The 23349-nt window shown below is 54.4% G+C and overlaps 1 protein-coding gene across 1 annotated transcript in view; it reads right to left on the bottom strand.

The window, feature by feature from the left end:
- Positions 1 to 23349, bottom strand: part of PTPRS (protein tyrosine phosphatase receptor type S) — a 158817-nt gene that overhangs the window by 76514 nt on the left and 58954 nt on the right. The window contains exons 3-4 of the mRNA XM_033082031.1: positions 2621 to 2766; positions 1602 to 1743 (exon numbers count right to left, since the gene is read on the bottom strand). Coding sequence (XP_032937922.1) covers positions 1602 to 1743; positions 2621 to 2766 — 288 coding nt within the window. The remainder of the gene's footprint in view (positions 1 to 1601; positions 1744 to 2620; positions 2767 to 23349) is intronic.

Below are 23349 nucleotides of genomic sequence, written 5' to 3'. Positions count from 1 at the left end.
CAAGGAACAACCAGACCTTCCCCTGCCACTGCTTGTAGCTAAATTTGAGGGGTACAAACTTTAAATCTGACTGCAGGGGCCCTTCTCCCAGACTGTCACAGCTCCAAGGGAATTCATGGGAATAAGTGTGAAGAATAAGGCTCCCACCCTCTGGGATAAGCACAGGCAGACACACTCCTGTCACACTGCACTGTTCCAAGCTCCTGACAGCTCCATCCCACCACGCTCCTCCAACAGAAGGTTAAATGCCATGCCAGGCACAGGAGCTGCACACACATCTAAGGCACCTACACAAATCTGTCAGGCATGACTGGACCACGGGCCCCCACGCTGCCAGGCAGCCAAAATCCTGACAGCACCGAGCCCACAGCAGGGATATTCCCAGCTAAAAAGGGAGGCTGGGGCTTTGCCTTGTGCCCTTCATGTCTGCTGTTAATTCCCTGCTGCACGCTGGGGAGTCACACACCAGCTTTGCTCTGCCCTTTGAAGGACGAGCTCGCTGCCTGTTCAAACAAAAGGGTTGAAGCTGCTCCCGGAGGGAAGGCTGGAATTGCTGAAGGAAAAGGAAAAGCAGCTGGCCCATGGGCACAGCTACCCCTTGGCCCTGTGGGCTCCTGCCTGGGGCACCTGGAGCTGTTGTCTGTTCACTGCAGAGAGAAGGGCTTTTGCTGCCAGTGCTACTACAGCCATGGCTTCATCCCCAGCCAAGCTGAATTCCCCGTGGGAGCTCTCCCTCCACCACCCCACTGCCAGCAGGATCACCTGCACTGCCCTGTGCTTGGAACAGAGAACATCACTCACGGGGCTCCAACCCTACATGGCTCAGCTTTAGCACCCAGCCTCACTCAGCACTTCACACACTGATTTTTGGGATCTCCAGGGCTAGAACAGCAAACATCCAGAGGCATCCAGAGCAACAGCATATTGTTCCCTCCCCCACACCCAGTTCAGGGAGCATATTTCAAACAGATGACATGAGGGAGGCATCCATGTAAACATCCTCTCCAACGGGGACAAGTGGGAAAAAGAACCAGAACAAAATGGAGAATGGAATTGTTTTCTTGGAGAGTGCAGAGAGCCAAGGACCTCTGGGAAGAGGGGAGAAGCCCAGAAAGGCACAGTAGGTATCCTGCACAAGGAAAAATGTTTGCACTGCTACCAAATGTGTGCAAGCCCATGCAGATCCATAATGACCTTAGCCCCAGCCCATTAAGTGATTCCTCAGTGAAGGCTTTCCTGGAGCCAATTTTCTGTGTGGGGAGCTCGTGGTGCTGTTCCTAAATCTGGGGAAGGAATTTTTGGAGGGGTGAAAGACCATAGGAGTCATAGGGCAATTCAGGTCACACCTCCTGAAGTGGTCCAGTTTTACCTCAGTTTCTTACACCACAGTTTTATGTCTCTGGGGTAAGAACAGCAGACAAATCTGACAGGTCAGAACAAACCAAACCAAATCAGACCACACCAGACCAAACCAAACTAAACCAGACCAAACCAAACCAAACCAAACCAAACCAACCCAACCCAGGAGGGCTTTGTGCCTTAGCCATGGATTTTTAAGAGCCTTCCCACCCAGCTGAGGGGCCACTGGCCAGGTTCTTTACCTCGGAGCACGGTGAGCTTGGCGTGGACAGTGACCTCCCCATGAGGGTTCTGAGCAACACATTCGTAGATGTTCTCGTCCCGGGGGGTCCGGAGGGGCTGGATCCTCAGGACAGCTCCTGCACTCTCATCAAATTCAATGGTCTGGGGGACAGAGGCAAAGAGAGACACACACCATGAGTGTCCTTGGGTTGCTGCTTCTGAGGAGACCCCAGGCACCAGCACACAGCCACTGCAAACCTCAGCCCCACAGTCACCAACACGTCCAGCCTGGCTCTGCACTGACCTGCAGGTGACAGAGCTGCCACAGCCACCCCTGCCAGTGACCACTGAGCCACCAAACCCCCAGAGAGCATCTCAGAGGCTCTGGAAGAACGAGCCCCAGTGACAGGGTGTGGGGTGGGTGTTCAGAGCATGACTGGGGTGAAGGAGGACGAAACACACCAAAGGAAAACAAAATAAAAATGAAGCCCTGCCCTGTCCCTCCATCTGCAGGGGCAGCTGACACCACAAAGCTCCTCTCAGCACACAGCTGCCTGGCAGGGCTGAGTCCCACAGCAAATTCCACAGGATGACCTCCCAGTCCTTGCTCCTCCGCTCTCATTTCTATCTAAACAATGCCAATTGCTTGGCTCTGGTTGCCAACAACTGCAACGTTTGCTCCAGACTGTCCCAGGATTAAAATGCTGAGCCATGGGTGGGTATGAAAGGTACATTTACAGGGCTGAAGTACCACCAGCTTAGTTTGGGTTTTTTAAGAAAGCAGGAAGTTATATTATATCCCAGGAAGGAGAAAACCCCAATAAAACAAAATAAAAAACTTCAGGAACATAATTGAGCCAAGTTCTTTCTTGCTTTGGAACAAACTCAGCCGTTGACATGGCCAAGAGTTTGCATTTCACTCCTCCTGCTGTCAAAACTCCTCCCTTCCAAATTTCCCTTTATTATCAGGTCTGAGAGCAGCCAAAGAGGAGCAGGGGCTGCTTTGTGTCAGTCACCAGATTTCAAGGACATTTCTCACCTCGAACCTCTGAGAGTTCACTTTCTTCCCTTTCTTGTTCCAGGTGACCCTTGGCTTCGGGTCTCCGGTGGCTTGGCACACGAAGGAGGCCACCCCTCCTGACACACCAATCTGGTCCACAGGCTTCTTAATGAACACTGGGGGACCTTGAGGACAAAAAGGAAACATCATCAGTGGCAGTCACGAACACAGACTCTAATAAACACGGTTTGTAATTAATAGTGGTGTTGTTGCTGCTATTCTTAATGATCCCAGCTGAAATTAAACCTCTTGGCCTTTTTCAGAACAGCATTTACCTCCATTTTACATATGAAGTAGCTCCAGCAGAAAATGATTAAGGGCCTGATCCTACAAAGAGATTTCAATGTTGCAAAGCCTCTTTTACTCCTGAAAAGTGGACTTTTAAATTGTTTTGTACAGGGGAAATTGCCCTTGCAAAACCCATCTAATGAGCATCACCAAAAGCTGGTAGAGCTGAAAACAACACTTAGAAAGAGCGAATTGCATTCCCAGCTCCTTGGAGATGACCAAAACACCAAGGAAAGGGGGAGGGTTACAGGAATTAGCCAGGGAAGGGAGAAGGTGGGACCAGCACCATGAAACAGCCAGAGCAGGGCTTGGCTCACAGAGGTGTGAGAGAGGCTGATGCCAGCGGCTTCAGGATGTGAAATCCCCTCGACTGTGGCACCTCTGCCTTCACCTGCAGACCCTGCCCTCACAGGTACAGTCACACAGAGCAGGTGTGACCCCTCAGAACAGCGATTTGAGAGCTGTGATCAGGGCACAACCCCCTAGAGCCTGCTCCCCTTCTCCTCCCAAGGCACACACAGAATTCCTGCTGCTCCAGGCTCTGCCCTCCTCTCACTGCAGCAGCAGCGATGCCCAAACGCACACACAGGGGCTGGGGCTGTGTTTGAGCCACCCCAGAGACAAAACCCAACCCCTGAGCCCAGAGCAGCTCTGCCTCAGCCCCTCACTCATTTCCACCAGCAATCCCTGCCTGCAGAGCATCCTGCAGGGATGGAGGCTGGGCTGGGTGCCTGACCAGCGTTTGTGCAGAGCCCACACTGCCCCACCCTCTGGGAATCCTCCTCCCGTGCTCCAACCTGTTCTCCTTGCACTGTTTCCTCTCATCTAGTTACTTCAAAATTTATTGAAATATTTAAATCACAAGGCCACAGCTGTGTTCAAATAAAATCACTCAGATCATAAAGTTGCCGTCTGTTTTCTTGAGAAGAGCAGAGCACGTGACTCTGAAATGTGTGTATTTATCCCGTCACACTCAAGAGTCTATAAAATAAGATGCAAACAGCCTCCCACAGGAGGGCAAATGGGAGCTGGGGAGAAGTCTCCAGGGTCTTTTAGGGGTCAGAAGACAAAAGGAAGCCTTCTCCCCTTGCCTGCCTGGCGTGGCCAGCAGTATATAAATAAAAGGCACTGAGCAAGCTCATGTGATGCAATCAAGCATTTGTTTCCATGCTGGAGGTAAATACAATTTGCTGGAGCTGTTTACGTCCCACCGAATGCTGTGTGTACAAAGCACCGCATTTATAAATACCCAAATCTATATTTAGAGGTCAGAGTCTTCTTTGCAATGTTACAGCTAAAGGTTATCAAGCAAGTCCCACTGGAGGAACTGGCACTGGGGGATGTGTCTTCATCTGAGAAAGGTAAAACCCGAACTTTGCTCCAGGCTAAAATATAAATGCTCGCTCTGCCCCTGACTTCCTTCCTTCCTCACCTCCGCTCGATATCTGAAGAGTTTGCAAAGTCAATTCTGAAGGTACAGCTAAAAACATCCAGGGCTTTTAAGAACACTTTATTGATGCAAGTTCATTTCCTAAAATAAAAGCCCCTAATAAACCTTAATGTCACGTATACATTTAAATGGGTGCAGGCTGCGTGATGAGAGCTCAGCCGAGGAGAAAAACAAGGTTCTATTTCCGTCCTGAAGAAAGGGATGGTGCTCCAAAAACCACTGAACTTGGAGTCATTGCTCAGCATCCCTGTTTGGGGTGCTGCCTCAGTGTGGGGTGACGAGGAGCTGAGCTGTCCAGGCTGTTCCTGAGCTCCTGCCATGCCCAGCTGCCTAAGGGACTCAGACACAGGGGGCCAAACAGAAATCCAACCAAAAATCCAAACAAAACCCACCCAACCTATTCGATTTTACTGCTCACTTGGAAAATGGGTGAGAATCAGAACCAGATTGTTGATTTGAAAGCTGCCCAAGAGCTGAGCTGCAGATCTGATTCCTCCCCCCTCGTGCTCTCCATCTCTGCACCCCCGGCCACTGAGAGCCCCCTCCCCTCGGGGAGGAGAGCCAGACCAGCACTGGAGAGAACTGGGAGAACTGGGAGAGCCAGACCAGCACAGGCACTGGAGAGAACTGGGAGAACTGGGAGAGAGCCAGAACCAGCACAGGCACTGGAGAGAACTGGGAGAGAGCCAGAACCAGCACAGGCACTGGAGAGAACTGGGAGAACTGGGAGAGAGAGCCAGACCAGCAAAGGCACTGGAGAGAACTGGGAGAACTGGGAGAGAGCCAGACCGGAACAGGCACTGGAGAGAACTGGGAGAGAACTGGGAGAGAGAGCCAGACCAGCACAGGCACTGGAGAGAACTGGGAGAGAACTGGGAGAGAGCCAGACCAGCACAGGCACTGGAGAGAACTGGGAGAGAACTGGGAGAGAGCCAGACCAGCACAGGCACTGGAGAGAACTGGGAGAACTGGGAGAGAGCCAGAACCAGTACAGGAGAGAACTGGGAGAGAACTGAGAGAGCCAGACCAGCACAGGCACTGGAGAGAACTGGGAGAGAGCCAGACCAGCACAGGCACTGGAGAGAACTGGGAGAGAGCCAGACCAGCACTGGAGAGAACTGGGAGAGAACTGGGAGAGCCAGACCAGCACAGGCACTGGAGAGAACTGGGAGAACTGGGAGAGAGCCAGACCAGCACAGGCACTGGAGAGAACTGGGAGAGAACCAGAACCAGTACAGGCACTGGAGAGAACTGGGAGAACTGGGAGAGCCAGAGCTAGCACAGGCACTGGAGAGAACTGGGAGAACTGGGAGAGAACCAGAGCCAGCACAGGCACTGGAGAGAACTGGGAGAACTGGGAGAAAACCAGACCAGCACAGGCACTGGAGAGAACTGGGAGAACTGGGAGAGAGCCAGACCAGCACAGGCACTGGAGAGAACTGGAGAGAGCCAGGAGAGAGCCAGAACCAGTACAGGTACTGGAGAGAACTGGGAGAACTGGGAGAGCCAGACCAGCACAGGCACTGGAGAGAACTGGGAGAACTGGGAGAGAGCCAGACCAGCACAGGCATGGTGCTGGTGACCCAGGGTGTTGGTGATCCAAGGTGCTGGCCAGGAGGGTGTTGGTGACCTGGGGTGTTGGTGACCTGGGGTGTTGGTGACCCAAGGTCCTGGTGACCCAGGGTCCTGGTGACCCTAAACTGGCGCCCACCTCCCCGTGCTGCCTGGGATTGCCCCAGCCCTGCCAGCCCAGCTCACAGGGACTCACAGAGTGAGAGCTCAGCCTCCAGCTCTGCCCAGGGCTCTGCAGCCTCCCCAGCAGGGACAAGGTGCCAGCTGAATCCCTCTCAGCCCACCCACAGGGCCTGGGCTGCTTCCCCTCGTCCGCCAAGGCTGCAGGAGCGTGGCTTTAAATAAATAAATACAAACCAAAGAAACTCATTTTCCAGACAACACACTGACAGTCCAGGGGATTTTACACCACTTCACCAAGCTGCCCTGATAGCTGAGAGCAAGGCAGGTTTGGAAAGGCTGAGTCTGAGCTCCATCAGGCCAGCAGTCACAGAGATAATTTCCCCCCCTTTCTCTGCTTCCAAAGTAGAAAAACCCATTTTTGTGCAGTATCAAAATAGGAATGGAAAAATCTGGAGCTTAAAAGAATTTTCCTACTACAAGAGGCTTCCTGCAGGGTCTGGGTCTCCCGAGGGAAGGTTGAAAAGACCGGATGGCTGCTGTGTACCTGTGATCCTGCTCCACAGCTTAATGGAAAGCCATCAAGTCAAAGAGAAGCTTTCACTCCTGCCCACCACCCACGCACTTCCCAAAAGCAACAAGAGCCACTCTGGAGAGCTGCAGGAACAGAGAGAGATCCCTCCTGCATCCCCTGGGCTGCAGGATCACAGAGATCCCTCCTGCATCCCCTGGGCTGCAGGAACAGAGAGATCCCTCCTGCATCCCCTGGGCTGCAGGATCTCAGAGATCCCTCCTGCATCCCCTGGGCTGCAGGATCACAGAGATCCCTCCTGCATCCCCTGGGCTGCAGGATCACAGATCCCTCCTGCATCCCCTGGGCTGCAGGAACAGAGAGACCCCTCCTGCATCCCCTGGGCTGCAGGATCACAGAGATCCCTCCTGCATCCCCTGGGCTGCAGGAACAGAGAGACCCCTCCTGCATCCCCTGGGCTGCAGGATCACAGAGATCCCTCCTGCATCCCCTGGGCTGCAGGATCTCAGAGATCCCTCCTGCATCCCCTGGGCTGCAGGAACAGAGATCCCTCCTGCATCCCCTGGGCTGCAGGATCACAGAGATCCCTCCTGCATGCCCTGGGCTGCAGGATCACAGATCCCTCCTGCATCCCCTGGGCTGCAGGAACAGAGAGAGATCCCTCCTGCATCCCCTGGGCTGCAGGAACAGAGAGAGATCCCTCCTGCATCCCCTGGGCTGCAGGAACAGAGATCCCTCCTGCATCCCCTGGGCTGCAGGAACACAGAGATCCCTCCTGCATCCCCTGGGCTGCAGGATCACAGAGATCCCTCCTGCATTCCCTGGGCTGCAGGATCACAGAGATCTCTCCTGCATCCCCTGGGCTGTAGGATCACAGAGATCCCTCCTGCATCCCCTGGGCTGCAGGATCACAGAGATCCCTCCTGCATCCCCTGGGCTGTAGGATCACAGACATCCCTCCTGCATCCCCTGGGCTGCAGGAACAGAGAAATATCCCTCCTGCATCCCCTGGGCTGCAGGATCACAGAGATCCCTCCTGCATCCCCTGGGCTGCAGGATCACAGAGATCCCTCCTGCATCCCCTGGGCTGCAGGAACAGAGAGATCCCTCCTGCATCCCCTGGGCTGCAGGAACAGAGAGAGATCCCTCCTGCATCCCCTGGGCTGCAGGATCACAGAGATCCCTCCTGCATCCCCTGGGCTGCAGGAACACAGAGATCCCTCCTGCATCCCCTGGGCTGCAGGATCACAGAGATCCCTCCTGCATCCCCTGGGCTGCAGGATCACAGAGATTCCTCCTGCATTCCCTGGGCTGCAGGATCACAGAGATCTCTCCTGCATCCCCTGGGCTGCAGGATCACAGAGATCCCTCCTGCATCCCCTGGGCTGTAGGATCACAGACATCCCTCCTGCATCCCCTGGGCTGCAGGAACAGAGAAATATCCCTCCTGCATCCCCTGGGCTGCAGGATCACAGAGATCCCTCCACCTGCCAGCCTGGGGCTGTCCAAGGCTGCTCCCACTCGGATGGGGACGTGTCCCCTTCCACTCACTCTCCTCAGTCTGCCCACAGGTGGCAAGGACCAGGCTGGAGGACAGTCCCTGACCCTTGGTGTGTGTTTTCCAGTGTGTGGGACTCTGTCCCTGTGTCCCTGTGTCCCTGTGCCCCCCAGGCTCTCCCTGAGGGGGTGCAGAGGTGCCCCTGCACCCTCCTGACCCATCCCAGCTCTGTCCCCTCACCTCCAGCCCCACAGCAGGACTGGTGCTGAGGGCAGGTGACAAACCTCACCCACCTCACCTGTGTCTTCACCCTCACCACCTCCTGCCCCTGCTCCTGCTGCCCTGGAAGGCAGCTCAACAAAGGGCTGCCAGGAGAGACAAACCCCCTTGTTTTCCATCTGGCCTCAGAGCAGAGCAGCAGGAGCTGCCTGAAAGGGCCCCTCGCCCACAGCGGCAGCAATCCACGGAGACAAAAGAAAGGCAGCTACAAAACACGTCTCTTAGAAGGATTTTTCCCATTTTTGGAGCCCTGGTGCCCGCTGGAAGCCCACGACCCACACAAAGCTGCAGCTCTCCCTCGCTGGTGACTAACCCTCATTATCCCACCGGGCAGGAGCAGCTCTGCGCTGGCCCAGAGCGGCTCAGGAGCTGGGGCTGCAGCAGGGACACAGCAGGAAAGCCATTTTCCTGCTGCTGGGCTGCTTGATGAGCTCCTGCACACGAGCACAGCCGTCCTTCTGCTCATCGACCTTCAGCAAACAACCCTGCGGTGCTGAGCCCCAGATTCCATGGAATTGAGCCCCACAATCCATGGAGCATAACCCCACATTCCATGGAATTGAACCCCATATTCCCACAGAACTGAGCCCCAGAGTCCATGGAGCTGAACCCCACATTCCATGGAGCTGAACCCCACATTCCCTGGAGCTGAGCCCCCATCCCATGGAGCTGAGCCCCACATTCCATGGAACTGAATCCCACATTCCATGGAATTGAACCCCACATTCCCATGGAGCTGAGCCCCACATTCCATGGAGCTGAGCCCCACATTCCATGGAACTGAACCCCACATCCCATGGAGCTGAACCCCACATTCCCTGTGGAACTGAGCCCCACATTCCATGGAGCTGAACCCCACATCCCATGGAACTGAACTCCACATTCCCACAGAGCTGAGCCCCACATTCCATGGAACTGAGCCCTACATTCTATGGAATTGAGCCCCATATTCCCATGGAGCTGAACCCCAGATTCCCTGTGGAACTGAGCCCCACATTCCATGGAACTGAGCCCCACAATCCATGGAGCTGAGCCCCACATCCCATGGAACTGAGCCCCACATTCCATGGAACTGAGCCCCACATTCCATGGAGCTGAACCCCAGATTCCATGGAATTGAACCCACATTCCATGGAGCTGAGCCCCACATTCCATGGAACTGAATCCCTCATTCCCATGGAACTGACCCCACATTCCATGGAGCTGAACCCCAGATTCCATGGAATTGAACCCACATTCCATGGAGCTGAGCCCCTCATTCCATGGAGCTGAGCCCCACATTCCCACAGAACTGAGCCCCACATTCCATGGAATTGAGCCCCATATTCCATGGAGCTGAACCCCACATTCCCTGTGGTGCTGAGCCCCACATTCCATGGAACTGAGTTCCACATTCCCATGGAACTGAGCCCCACATTCCATGGAGCTGAACCCCACATTCCATGGAGTTGAACCCCACATTCCATGGAGCTGAGCCCCACATTCCATGGAGCTGAGCCCCACATCCCATGGAACTGAGCCCCACATTCCCTGTGGAACTGAACCCCACATTCCATGGAACTGAGCCCCACATTCCATGGAGCTGAGCCCCACATTCCATGGAACTGAACCCCACATTCCATGGAGCTGAGCCCCACATCCCACAGAACTGAACCCCACATTCCCATGGAGCTGAGCCCCACATTCCATGGAGCTGAGCCCCATATTCCCATGGAACTGAGCCCCACATTCCATGGAGCTGAGCCCCACATTCCATGGAGCATAACCCCACATTCCATGGAGCTGAGCCCCACATCCCATGGAGCTGAGCCCCACATTCCATGGAACTGAGCCCCACATTCCATGGAACTGAACCCCACATTCCCTGTGGAACTGAGCCCCACATTCCATGGAACTGAGCCCCACATTCCCTGTGGAACTGAGCCCCACATCCCCATGGAACTGAGCCCCACATTCCATGGAGCTGAGCCCCTCAATCCATGGAGCTGAACCCCTCATTCCCTGTGGAACTGAACCCCACATCCCATGGAGCTGCCCACTGGGGAGCGTGTCCATGCTACATGAGAGGCAGACCCAACTTTTATCCTCACTCAGAAACATTCAGCAGAAGGAAATTCACCTTTTTGTGCACACACACACACGTGCACCTCCACCTTTGAGAACAAAGGTTAAAGCTGAGGCCATGAGCCCCTCATGCCATGGAGCCCCTCATGGGTGATGCTATTTTGCTTTGGGTTGCCCAGCAGTGTTCTCCTCAGGCTGCAGCCCGCTGCCATAATTGGGATTCAGCTCCCTGGCTCTGGCTGACCTTGGGCACTCGCCCTCCCTGCGGTGCCACACCAGGGGGAGGTGACAGCCCCCATCCCTCACACCTCCTGCCTGTCCTGGTGCAGACACGCAGCAGCTGGGATCAGACCTGCTGGCCCTCAGCACAGCTGCAGCCTCGGCAAAGAGAAAAACAAAACAGCCACAAAATCCTCACAAGAGACCTTCCCCAGGAGCTGCTTCTTGGGGGACAGAGATAAAAACTGAAAGCTAGACAAAAGCTTTTGGAACTTCCCAATAACCGAGTTGTGTCAGCTGGAAGGAGACGTCTCTCCCTGATTTTCTCACCTCCTGCTAATTTCCAGAGCAATCTGGAAGGATTCTGGTGCCCTTCCCTCTGCCATGCCCAGGATCAAACCCCCTCTCCTCCTCCTCTTCCCTTTGGCTCCTGGGCTGGAGCTTTCTGCTGGAGCTCCATCTCCCTTTTCCACAGCTGCTGATGGTTCCCAGTTGGAGAAGGAGCCCAGGCTCCACCACAGCCCAGCTGTGCTCTCAACTCCTGCCCAGGAGGGCAGGGCTGGGGTCCAGCCATGCCCCAGGGTTTGTCTGCTGCTTCAGGGAGCAGATTTACACTCAGGTGCTGCCTGTACAGGGAGATCCGTGCCCTGGACTGGAGCGTGGGGACAGGAGAGGCAGGGGGATGGGGACAGGGACAGGGACAGGGACAGACAGAGGGACAGGGACAGGACAGGGACAGGGACAGGCAGAGGGACAGGAGAGGCAGAGGGATGGGGACAGACAGAGGGACAGGGACAGGCAGAGGGACGGGGACAAGGACAGGGACAGACAGAGGGACAGGGACAGGGACAGGCAGAGGGACGGGGACAGACAGAGGGACAGGGACAGGGACAGGAGAGGGACAGGGACAGGGACAGACAGAGGAGCAGGGACAGACAGAGGAGCAGGGACAGGGACAGGCAGGGGGACAGGGACAGGCAGAGGGACAGGGACGGGGACAGGCAGAGGGACGGGGACAGGGACAGGGACAGGGACAGGCAGAGGGACAGGGACAGACAGATGGACAGGGACAGGGACAGAGAGAGGGACAGGGACAGACAGAGGGACAGGGACAGACAGATGGACAGGGACAGGGACAGACAGAGGGGCAGGGACAGACAGAGGGACAGGGACAGGGACAGACAGAGGGGCAGGGACAGACAGAGGGACAGGGACAGGGACAGGCACAGGCAGAGGAGCAGCTCTGCCACCCCAGGGGACGGAGGCAAAGTGGGGAAGGGTGGCAGAGTGGGTGGGAATGAGAAGCCACCAGCAGGGAAAAGGGACCCAGTGGATCCTGGGCTGACGTGTGCCAGGCCAGGAGCTGCCCTTCCATGAACCTCTGGGGATCCTTGGATAGCCACAATATTCCAGGATTCTGTGCAAGAGAACTGGAGCAAACTGGAGAGGAGGGAGGTGCTCAGAGCCTGAGCAAGGAAGTGAAGATTAGATGGAGGAGATAAACCACAGAGCAGATGAAAACAGGAGAGAGCAGCCAAATTTGAGACAGATGGAGAGTGGGGAGCAGGGATGTGCTGTTTGGAATGGGTCCGTGCTAGGGAGCGGGGGAGCTGAGGCAGGGCTAGAGGCAAGGGAGGGAGCTCAGAATTTACATTTTTCTTCAGGACAAGTGAGAAAGCTGCAAACTGGGAGAAGGACTGGGGAGGAGTCTCTATGGAGACACTCCACAAGATTGAGGACACCCCTTGGAGAGGTCCTGCAGAGACTCTGGACCCTGTGAAATCCAGGGTTTTACTGACAGATTTTGCACTTTTTCCTTCTGAGGGCTGTTCCTCAGCGCCTCACAAATAAAATTAAAATGAGGGTTTTCTGACAGAACAAACAAACAGGGAGTGAATTATATTCCATTTCCCCGTCAGTAACTTCTCCCCAGCCCAGTCGTCTTATCATCATAAAAAGTCCATTAGCAGTAATTGGGGAGGCAGGAGAGGCAGGGCTGGGCCGGGGAACGGGAGCACGCTCGCTCCCCAACTGGCCTTTTCTGGGAAGGCAGACAGGATAATTATAGCCTTCAGATGGAGACTTCCTCCGACTGTCAGCAGCTCTTGGCTCCCTTCAGGGAGACGGGACTGGCAAGGTTGGGCAGAGGAGGTAAAAAAAGATCGAGGATGTTTTTTTAGGAGTGAAACACTTCCACCTGTCTGTTCCCCTGCTGCTGAGCCACCAAAGCCTTACCTGACTCAGAAAAGCCACAGGGTGCAGCCTGTTCCCCTCGGGGAATGGCACTCCGAGGATCAGCCCCTCTCCTTCCCTGCAGGGCCAGAGGAGGAAGGACAGCAGTGGAGGATGGCAGCAGAGTGACCACACACAGAAAATGGGGGAGGAAGAGGAAGAACTGGTGTAATGCACCTTTAGAGCACTGCATGTCCAACAAGCCCCTGTGCCAGCTGCCCCTCTGCCCTTGGCCAGGATGAGGCAGCAGCACTCATTAAAGCTGTAATTTGGTAATTTGGGGATCTGGCACGTTCAAGCTCCTGTTTGCAGAGCACTGGGATCCAGACCCTTTGGAAGGGGGGCACGAGCCTGCAGCACTGAGGCAGGAGGAGACTGAGGCTACCAAAAATCTGTTCCTAGCTCCAAGGTGAGGAAAACCACGTTATCCTGCCTGCTGGAGGGGAAGCATAATCCTTCCTTCTGCCTGCTGGAACTGCTGGTCTGCAGGGATGGGGCTGCTCCTTATCACATGGGAGCAGCAGCTGGGATGAAGTCATCCCGTTCCCACAGGACTCCTCCAGGCTGCCCTCACACATCCCTGTGCACGGAGAGGATCCACCTGTCTCCATGGCAAAAAGGGATGAGCCCCAGCTGCAGTGAGTGGCACCTTGACACAGCCCAGGAGAACGTTCTTGCAGCTGTGATTTATGCAAAGGGACAGGCACGTGGAGTGACACACACGGGATGCAAACTGCTGCCTGGACAGGACAGGGACGTGTGGCCATTCCACAGGGACGTGTGGCCATTCCACAGGGATGCTGCTCCCACGGCTCAGCTTCCCCCTCTCCCTCTCCTCTGCTCTCAGCTTCCACCCTCTCCTGGTACCAACCCACCCCAGGGCCGAGCAGAACTTGGTGGGAAGGCAGATGGGCCTCTGGCCAGGATCCTCCTTCATCTTCTGGCCCTACAGGAGAAGTTTGTGCTTGTGAGGGAGATGAGCAGCGCTGTGATGGAGGGTGGCAGCCCAGGATCAGGCACAGGAGCCAGGACCACGGGGTACACAGTGCTGCCCATCAGCATCTCATCCCAGATCTGCCCCATAGCAAGGCACAACAACCCAGAGCAGAGCCAGCACCCAAGGAGCTGTCCTGGCAGCTTAATGAGGGCCCTTGTCCGTGACTGACAGCAATCCCAGGTTGTTTGCAGGAGCAGCTCCAGGCAGGCAGCTCTTCCTCCCTTGCCAGATCGCTGCGACAGCTTCTCCTCCAGCCATGTCATCGATATTGGCATCCTGGAGCAGCCTGACTCCCACCCACCCAGAAAAGAGCCAGCTAAAAAGGATTTGGCTCTTTGCTCAACTTCCACCGCTCTGTTTGAGTCACTAAAGGAGCAGAGTCCACAGGGGATACCAGAACACGGAAAAACATTTCCTACGGGACGAGCCTGCAAGAAGCAAAAGCTTAACGAGCCCAGATGCAGCTCCCAGGGGGCAATGCCAGCTCAATCCAGCCCAGCCGTGGTCCTGTGCCACTGCAAAGTGACAGCAGAATCAGCAGCCAGGGCAGAACAAGCTGCTGCAGCCCCTGCAGCTCGCGGTCCTGCCCAGGATGGGTCGGGGGGATCAGCTCCAGCCCCGACAGGGACCCCACAGAGCTCTGCACCTGAAACACAGGGCACAGAAACCCTGCCCTGCAGCAGGGCAGTGACCCCAGCCAGGGTCTCAGCTGACACGGGCACGTGGGGATCTTGTGGGGATGAAAGGCACACCAGGCAAATAAAATATGTCTGATAAAGCTCTGCTCTCTCACTCTGTAAATAAAAGCTGGATTACTTCCACTCACTGCTTCTCTCCTTCAGGCAACAGAGGAAGGCTCTTGGTCTGCAGGAACAATTCCTGCACCTTACAAGGTGCAATTCCTAGAGCCCAGAATTTGGGGTGTTTTTAAAAGATCCTCACACCATTCCTGTCTGACTTCTGGTGAGAGATTTCAGCCCACACCTTCCGTGGAACAAAAGGAAATTCTGGATAGACAAGCTGGAAACACCTGGGTGCAAACAGTGAATTGTGATTTTATTATGATCCTGCACTGCTTATTGGAACTGGGATGTGGAGGGAGCTCGAGATGGGAGGTCTCAAAAACGAGAAACCAAGACCTAATAAAGCCACGACTAATGGATGAACACAACCTCCAACAGTGATGAACTTCGACTCTCACCACACCAGTCACTGCAATTTCTGTCTCTGAACCACACTAGTCGTCATTCAGGTTTGTAGTGGGAACAGCAGCACAAAAGAATCAAAAAAAGGAGACTCCAACAACAGTGCTGGGAGCTGACAGCAGTGGGAATGTGATGAATTCAGCTTTGGGACAGCTAGAGACTCAGTGAGCCAGAAAACAGAGCAAGATGTGAATGAGAGAGAAATGGAAACGTGCAGAAGCAGCAGCCACGCCTTAAATTTGTCTATCAAACAGTAATTGAGGAAGGTGAGCTTTCCTGGAGCAGGAAAAGTGTTCATGTCTGACACCTGCCAAGGGATGGCTTCGTGCCAGGAGCCCTGTCCTGCATCCCTCCCCTCTCAGTGCCTCAGGGGGCAGCCACTGAACAAAGCACAAGTAGCAGATCCTAGAAGAAAAGGGGTGTATCACAGCACTCATACAGAAAAAAACACAAAAACCCCCTCAAAACCGAGCAGGTCCTCCCCAGAAAGACAGACAAAGGAAAATGAGAGCTGGAGATCCTCCTGGCTCCCTGGGAGGTGACTGGAGCCAGTCTCAAGGTGATCTGTTAGAGATGAATGGAAAACACCTCACACCATCTTTGCAGAAATTCATCCAAACAAATCAAAGTCCAGGCTAAAGATTTGTAAGTGTTGGCACTCCTGGCAGCATGCTCAGACTAATTTATGAATAAATCCATGGCTTCCAACGGAGGTGAGGGAGGATGAGGACACAGTCAAATTAATTTGACTTTATTAATTAAGAAAACCACCAAGTTTCATCACCCCACCACTCTTTAGAGGTTGTGTGAGAGTGGGGGGAGCTATGCTCATTAATTATGCAGAAAATGCAAAACTATCATCCTCTGAATGAGTTTAAAATAAGGAGAAACCCTTTCAGAATGGGGAGAAATTACTCCCCAAGGCAGCTGAAATTTCTCTTGCAACTTCAAAGGACAATAAATTATTCAAATCACTCGCGCCACTCGCACGCTCTCTCACTCTCTCCCCTTCTCAATTTTATGCTCCTGAGTCAATTAAAGATTTGGAGGACTCGGAGAAACTTTGTAGAATGCTAAACCAGTTGCAGCTCCTTCTATTTATTTTTTTTCTTCTTTAAAGCTTTGCTTTTCCTCTCGGCCTCAAAAGGAAACAGAAATGACTGGGTGCATTGCAGATGAATCGAGGGCGCTGCTTTCCGCCCTGCACGGAGCGTTTCATGTCTGCACCAGGACAGGATGGGCTCAGGGCTCTGTGAAAACAGGGCAGCCCACAGTCCCTCCTGTCAGTGCCTTGAATCATTCATCCCAGTACCCCCTTTCAAAGTCAAAGCAGCAGGCATCCAAAATATATTTATTTATCTGCTCTCTCCAGGCCCTCCACAGGTCTGGGTGAGCTGTGAGCGCTGCCACATCCACAGCTCTGGCTGTGCTGGGGCTTGCAGGGGGAGAGCCTGGGATGGGGTGACCAAACCAGGCTGGGGTGACCAAACCAGGGCTGGGGTGACCAAACCAGGACCTGCTCACCAAACCAGGCTGGGGTGACCAAACCAGGGTGGGGAAACCAAACCAGGACCTGCTCACCACACCAGGACATGCTCACCAAACCAGGGCTGGGGTGACCAAACCAGGGCTGGGGTGACCAAACCAGGCTGGGGTGACCAAACCAGGCTGGGGTGACCAAACCAGGCTGGGGTAACCAAAACAGGCTGGGGTGACCAAACCAGGCTGGGGTATCCAAACCAGGGCTGGGGTATCCAAACCAGGCTGGGGTGACCAAACCAGGCTGGGATAACCAAACCAGGACCTGCTCACCAAACCAGGCTGGGGTGACCAAACCAGGCTGGGGTAACCAAACCAGGCTGGGGTAACCAATCCAGGCTGGGGTAACCAAACCAGGCTGGGGTGACCAAATCAGGGCTGGGGTAACCAAACCAGGCTGGGATAACCAAACCAGGCTGGGATAACCAAACCAGGCTGGGGTAACCAATCCAGGACCTGCTCACCAAACCAGGACTGCTCACCAAACCAGGCTGGGGAAACCAAACCAGGCTGGGGTATCCAAACCAGGCAGGGGTGACCAAACCAGGCTGGGGTAACCAATCCAGGACCTGCTCACCACACCAGGACCTGCTCACCAAACCAGGACCTGCTCACCAAACCAGGGTTGCTCACCAAACCAGGACCTGCTCACCACACCAGGGTTTCTCAGCCCGGACAACACAGCAAGAGAAGTCCTTGCTCAAAGCAGCAAATCCAGGCAATGAGAAGGAGGTTTGGGAAGGTGCAGCACAGGGTGAGGCTGCTCCTGACTCCCTGGCCTGCAGCCCTGGCTACCTCCTCGCACACAGCAGATGGTGTAAAACGTGATTATTTTCATGAACTTTAACAATCCCCCAAAAATGAAAGGCAGCTGCAGTGCACAGAACATCACAGCTCTCTAAGGTGGGAACTGGGACCAATTATGTTGCAAGAGAACATCCTTGACTGGAGCGGAAGAGTGGCAGAGAGTAAATAGAGCTGTTCTTGGGAGATGGTGTCTCTCAGGGCAGCCCGAGCCCAGATTCCATCCCACGCACGCAGGAACGACATTCCTCTGGTCAGGCGTCCTTGGAAAACACTCTGCTCGCCTTCTAAGAATAACACTGGGCTTGCCAGGCCACAAAAAGGAGGAATCCCTCACAGATTCCCTGCAGTGACCCAGGAGGTTTGGACTGAGCTGGTCCTGACAGGACACGGCAGAAGAAAAATGATGGGAGAGACCCCAGGGCGATCCCGTCCCTGCTGGCACCAAGGGCAAGAACTGAACAGGGGGAAAATCCTAAAGGAAGAAGTCTTGGCTTCTTGGCAAAGCCTGGCACAGAGGAACAGCCCCAGTTTTGGCAGCCAGGTATGGAGACAGACATTTCCTCCACCCCAGCCCTCTGCAGGTGACATTTTCACACAAGCCACTTGTTTACACAACAAGCAGATGCTCTTTTCCCCTAACTTAGCCATCTAATGAAGCTGAGCAGAAAGAGCCTGTGGCTGGGAAAAGATCCTTCAGCAGAGACACCCATGGCTGGGTCCCAAACTCTGCTGTCCCCAGGGGCTCCTCAGCAGAGATTAATCCAAGGAGCATCCACACCGTGGGGCTCAGCTGACAGCCCCCCTGTCCCCAGGATGCTCTTTTAACACATGATTTATTTCCTTCTGGGTCCCACAGAAGACACAAACTTTCCAGTTTGAGTTATCTTAAAAAAAAAGGAAAAAAAAAAAGAAAAGAGAAGATACATCACTTGATCCAGTCAGGCAGGGTTTAATTTAATCAGGCACTTAAACAAGGTGACACAGAAACTTAATTCAGTGTCCTTGAGTGAGACAACAACCAGCCCAGAAGCCTCAGCAAGACCTCAGCTGGCAGACAGAGAAGGCAGGGGAGGAAAGGGAAGAGCAGCAACAAGGACAGGGAGGTGTCCCCTGCCTGCAGAGGCAACTGGTGCCCGAGGAGCAGGAGCAGCAGGTGGGTCTGGGCAGGGAAACAGAGATGTGTGCCTTTTCAGATTCAGAGATCTGTGCCTTTTCAGATTCAGAGATCCATGCCTTTCCAGGATTCAGAGATCTCGGTGTTTTCAGAATTCAGTTATCTCTGCCTTATCAGAATTCAGTTATCTCTGCCTTTCCAGGGTTCAGAGATCTGTGCCTTTCCAGGGTTCAGAGATCTCTGCATTTCCAGGGTTCAGAGATCTGTGCCTTTCCAGGGTTCAGAGATCTCTGCATTTCCAGGGTTCAGAGATCTCTGCCTTTCCAGGATTCAGAGATCTCTGCCTTTCCAGGATTCAGAGATCTCTGCCTTTCCAGGATTCAGAGATCTGTGCCTTTTCAGGATTCAGAGATCTCTGCCTTTTCAGGATTCAGTTATCTCTGCCTTACCAGAATTCAGTTATCTCTGCCTTACCAGGGTTCAGTTATCTCTGCATTTCCAGGATTCAGTTATCTCTGCATTTCCAGGATTCAGAGATCTGTGCCTTTCCAGGATTCAGAGATCCATGCCTTTTCAGAATTCAGTTATCTCTGCCTTTTCAGATTCAGAGATCTGTGCCTTTTCAGGATTCAGAAATCTCTGCCTTTTCAGATTCAGCTCTGTCTCCTCTCTCAGACTCCACTCACTGCAGGGACAATGTCCAACTCCAAGTGAAAACTCCACCACAAAAGTGAAAAATCAACCACAAAACCTCCTCTATGCTCCCACCCTAAACTGATAAATCTGCTCCCCCTCCAGCCCAGCCAGCAAGGGGGACAAGCAGCAGCTCCCTGAGCCCTGCAGGTTCCTGTTCCCTTTTGGGGCTCCCCAAACCGTGGCAGAGCTCAGCCCCAGCTCACTGTGATCCTTCCTTCTGCTGGGGCAGCACTCCCACCTCCAACACTCCAACTGGAGCAGCTCTCCCCACCATGGAGACATCTCCTTCCCACTGATGTCAACCTAGCCTGTCAAGTGCTGAGATGGAGCCTCCTTGATGTTTGCTCCCATCTTCCCTGACAATTGCAGCAGCTCAGAGCCTGGACCTGCAGAGCTGAGAGCTGAGCTGGGCAGGGGCAGATCCTGGGCTGAGAGCACGGGAGGGAGGTTCAGGAGAGGAGCAGAACCCTGTGAGGGCTGGGATGTGGATCTCAGGAGCTGCCAGAACACTCTGAGGGCTGGGATCTGGGTCTGAGGAGCTGCCAGAACACTCTGAGGGCTGGGATCTGGGTCTGAGGAGCTGCCAGAACACTCTGAGGGCTGGGATCTGGGGCTGAGGAGCTGCCAGAACACTCTGAGGGCTGGGATCTGGATCTGAGGAGCTGCCAGAACACTCTGAGGGCTGGGATCTGGGTCTCAGGAGCTGCCAGAACACTCTGAGGGCTGGGATCTGGGTCTCAGGAGATACCAGAACACTCTGAGGGCTGGGATCTGGGTCTGAGGAGCTGCCAGAACCCTGTTAGGGCTGGGATCTGGGTCTCAGGAGCTGCCAGAACACTCTGAGGGCTGGGATCTGGGTCTCAAGAGATGCTAGAACACTCTGAGCGCTGGGATCTGGGTCTCAGGATATACCAGAACACTCTGAGGGCTGGGATCTGGGTCTGAGGAGCTGCCAGAACACTCTGAGGGCTGGGATCTGGGTCTCAGGAGCTGCCAGAACACTCTGAGGGCTGGGATCTGGATCTCAAGAGATGCCAGAACACTCTGAGGGCTGGGATCTGGATCTCAAGAGATGCCAGAACACTCTGAGGGCTGGGATCTGGGTCTGAGGAGCTGCCAGAACAGTCTGAGGGCTGGGATCTGGGTCTGAGGAGCTGCCAGAACACTCTGAGGGCTGGGATCTGGGTCTGAGGATATACCAGAACACTGTTAGGGCTGGGATCTGGGTCTCAGGAGCTGCCAGAACCTGCACCCCAAAGCTCCTGGCCCTGTGGCACAGAGCACACATCTTTAACAAGGCACCAGCTGCCCTGAATGTGGGGCTGGGGGAGCTCCACTGCCACCCCCCACACATTTTCTGCCATCTCCATGTCCCACGTGCTGCAGACCTGGCTGCTGGCTCTGCTGGCCCCAGGGATGCTCTGAGCCCCCTTCCCATGAATTACTGTGTTCTGCAAATTAATGATGGAGCACGGGCAATTAAAAGGGAAGAAAGCCAGGGTAATGCATCATAAAAGGGGCTTTATTCTTTTATTTTGTCAATTGCAATTTAGATTTAATTATTTATGGTAATACTTGAGAGTGTGCTGGTAAGGGTTCTATACCATGATTTACAGAAGGAAGGGAGCATAAGCAATAAATAATGTTCCCTGCCCTTAAATCTTTGCTGGGGTGCAGAGAGCCACGCACCAGCCCTCTGTGTATGCAAAGTGCCAATTAGCAAAGTGCTATTGTAAAACACAAAGGTTTAATCAATGAGAAAAACCCACTTGAAAACAGCCAGCACGCTGATTCCAGTCAGGGAAATGGCCACATTTCCATGCAGCAAATGGCTCTGATGGGCAACTGAGGAGCCCTTGGAGCTCAGGGGGGACCTGAGCACTGCCCAAAATCAGCTGGGCCCTGCAGGACGGGGTCTGTGCACACAGGAGAGGGCTGTGGGGTCACACAGAGCTTTGGGTGTTTTAGGGTCACACAGTGAGAGGTTTGGGTGCTTTAGGGATCTCACACAGAGCTTTGGGTACTTTAGGGGTCACACAGAGCTGTAGGTACTTTAGGGGTGACACAGAGCTTTGGGGTGCTCTAGGGGTCACACAGTGAGAGGTTCTGGGGTGCTTCAGGGGTCACACAGAGCTTTGGCTGCTTTAGGGGTCACACACAGAGCTTTGGGTGCTTTAGGGATCACACACAGAGCTTTGGGGTGCTTTAGGGGTCACACAATGAGAGGTTGTGGGGTGCTCTAGGGGTCACACAGAGCTGTGGGGTGCTCTAGGGATCTCACACAGAGCTGTGGGTGTTTTAGGGCTCACACAGAGCCTTGGGTGCTTTAGGGATCACACACAGAACTTTGGGTGCTTTAAGGGTCACACAGTGAGAGGTTTTGGGTGCTTTAGGGATCTCACACAGAGCTTTGGGTGCTTTAAGGGTCACACAATGAGAGGTTTTGGGGTGCTTTAGGGGTCACACAGAGCTTTGGATGCTTTAGGGATCACACACAATGACAGCCTTTGGGGTGCTCCCCACAGAGGGTTTATGGCTCAGGCTGGGTGTGTGCACATGAAACAGCCAGGCTTGGTGCTGTGCCCAGCTCCATCAGCAATTTGGGAATTTTTCCTCTCCCTGGACTCATCTCCAGCCTCTGTCTCTGCCCCTGGGCTCCTCCCAGCTCCAAGGGCCACATTTGGCTCTGCAGCTCCCCTGACTCCTGCAGCAGTGCCAGCTCCTGGTGCTCACAAACAGAATCCTTAGGAAAAGGATAATGCTTTCCATTTAATGACATCACTGAAAATAGTCATGGAAGTCGTAATTTCCAGTTCCATGGCTGCCTTTGCCCACATGGAAGAAACAAAGAAAATGTCCATATGGAACCAAAGGAAAAGAGAAAGAACACGACTGTGTCACACCTTTCAATTATTGTTCTCCTCAGATTCCCAAGGAGGAACAGCAGGCAGAAAGTAGTGTGGTGCTTGGGGTTTTTAATTTAAATGGCAGTTTCCTTTAAATAGAATGCTCCTGCCACAGAAAGATTTAAATCACTGACTGAGATCAATTAGCCTGGGAAACAAGGGAAGTATTTTAATGGTCCTTTGATTGCAGAGGCCACAGCTCCTCCAGAGCTGCACTGGGAGAGGAGCAGGTCCCAGCTCAGCCTGGGTCTGCTGCACTGGAGCTGCAAAGCTGGGAGGGTGATGCCAGAACCCCAGGGCTTCCCCATCCCAGCCCCGTGTGCTGGGGGCTGCAGGGCTGGGGTGAATTAGGGCAGGAAACGGGGTCAGCCCTGGCCAGCCAAGCCAAGTGGAACCTGGCCAAGGGATTACAGGAATGTGACAGAGCCATCTGATGGGAGAGGACATTGTCAGAGCAGGGACAGCCCCTCACAGCCCCTGCAGCTGTGGCAGACAAAGCTGGCTGCTGTTTGCCAGGCTCCGTGGGGAGCACACGGACCAGCCCGGGCTCTGCTGGGATCTCCCCTCCACAGCCAGGAATCATCACCCAGGGCCCACCCATCCTCCCCAGGCAGAGGGAGCAGCCCCAGAGCCAGCCACACAGCTGGCAGCCCCAAAGCACAGGGAGGTGCTGCCGTGCTCCACAGGTCAACAGGGGAGACAACATCTGGCCCAACATCTGCACAGCAGGCAGGTAAGAGCAGCCTGCAAAGTTCCTGCACAGACATCTGTGAGCAGCCAGGGGAAAAAAGCACAAACCCTCACATCCAAGCATCCAAGGACACTGCAGAAGCACAGGAGAGAGAAACTTGGCTGCAAGCAGCAAGGTGTCTGCAGAGCAGTGACAGATTCCAGCAGGCTCAGGCCACAGCACTGGAGCGTTCTGTGAGCAGCACCAGCCCCTCCTGAGGGCACATTCCCCCAAAAGGCACGAGGGATCTCTGCTGGAATCCCTGAGCAAGCCCCAAAGATGAGGGACAGACAAAGTGTTCATTCCTTCCCAGGAAAATGAAAAGCACAGGAGAGCTGAGGTCACCCAGCCTTGGTTTGGGGAAGCCTCGGTTCTGCTGCTCCAGCACTGAGCCCACCCAAAATTCACAGACCCCAATTTCCACAGGCCCTGGGGTGTCACTGGGCACAAACCAGGGCTC

This window comes from Catharus ustulatus, chromosome 29, assembly GCF_009819885.2.
Source record: "Catharus ustulatus isolate bCatUst1 chromosome 29, bCatUst1.pri.v2, whole genome shotgun sequence".
NCBI lineage: Eukaryota > Metazoa > Chordata > Aves > Passeriformes > Turdidae > Catharus > Catharus ustulatus.
The sequence above is the reverse complement of the archived record's forward strand: the minus strand, read 5'-3'. Positions and strand labels throughout refer to the sequence as shown.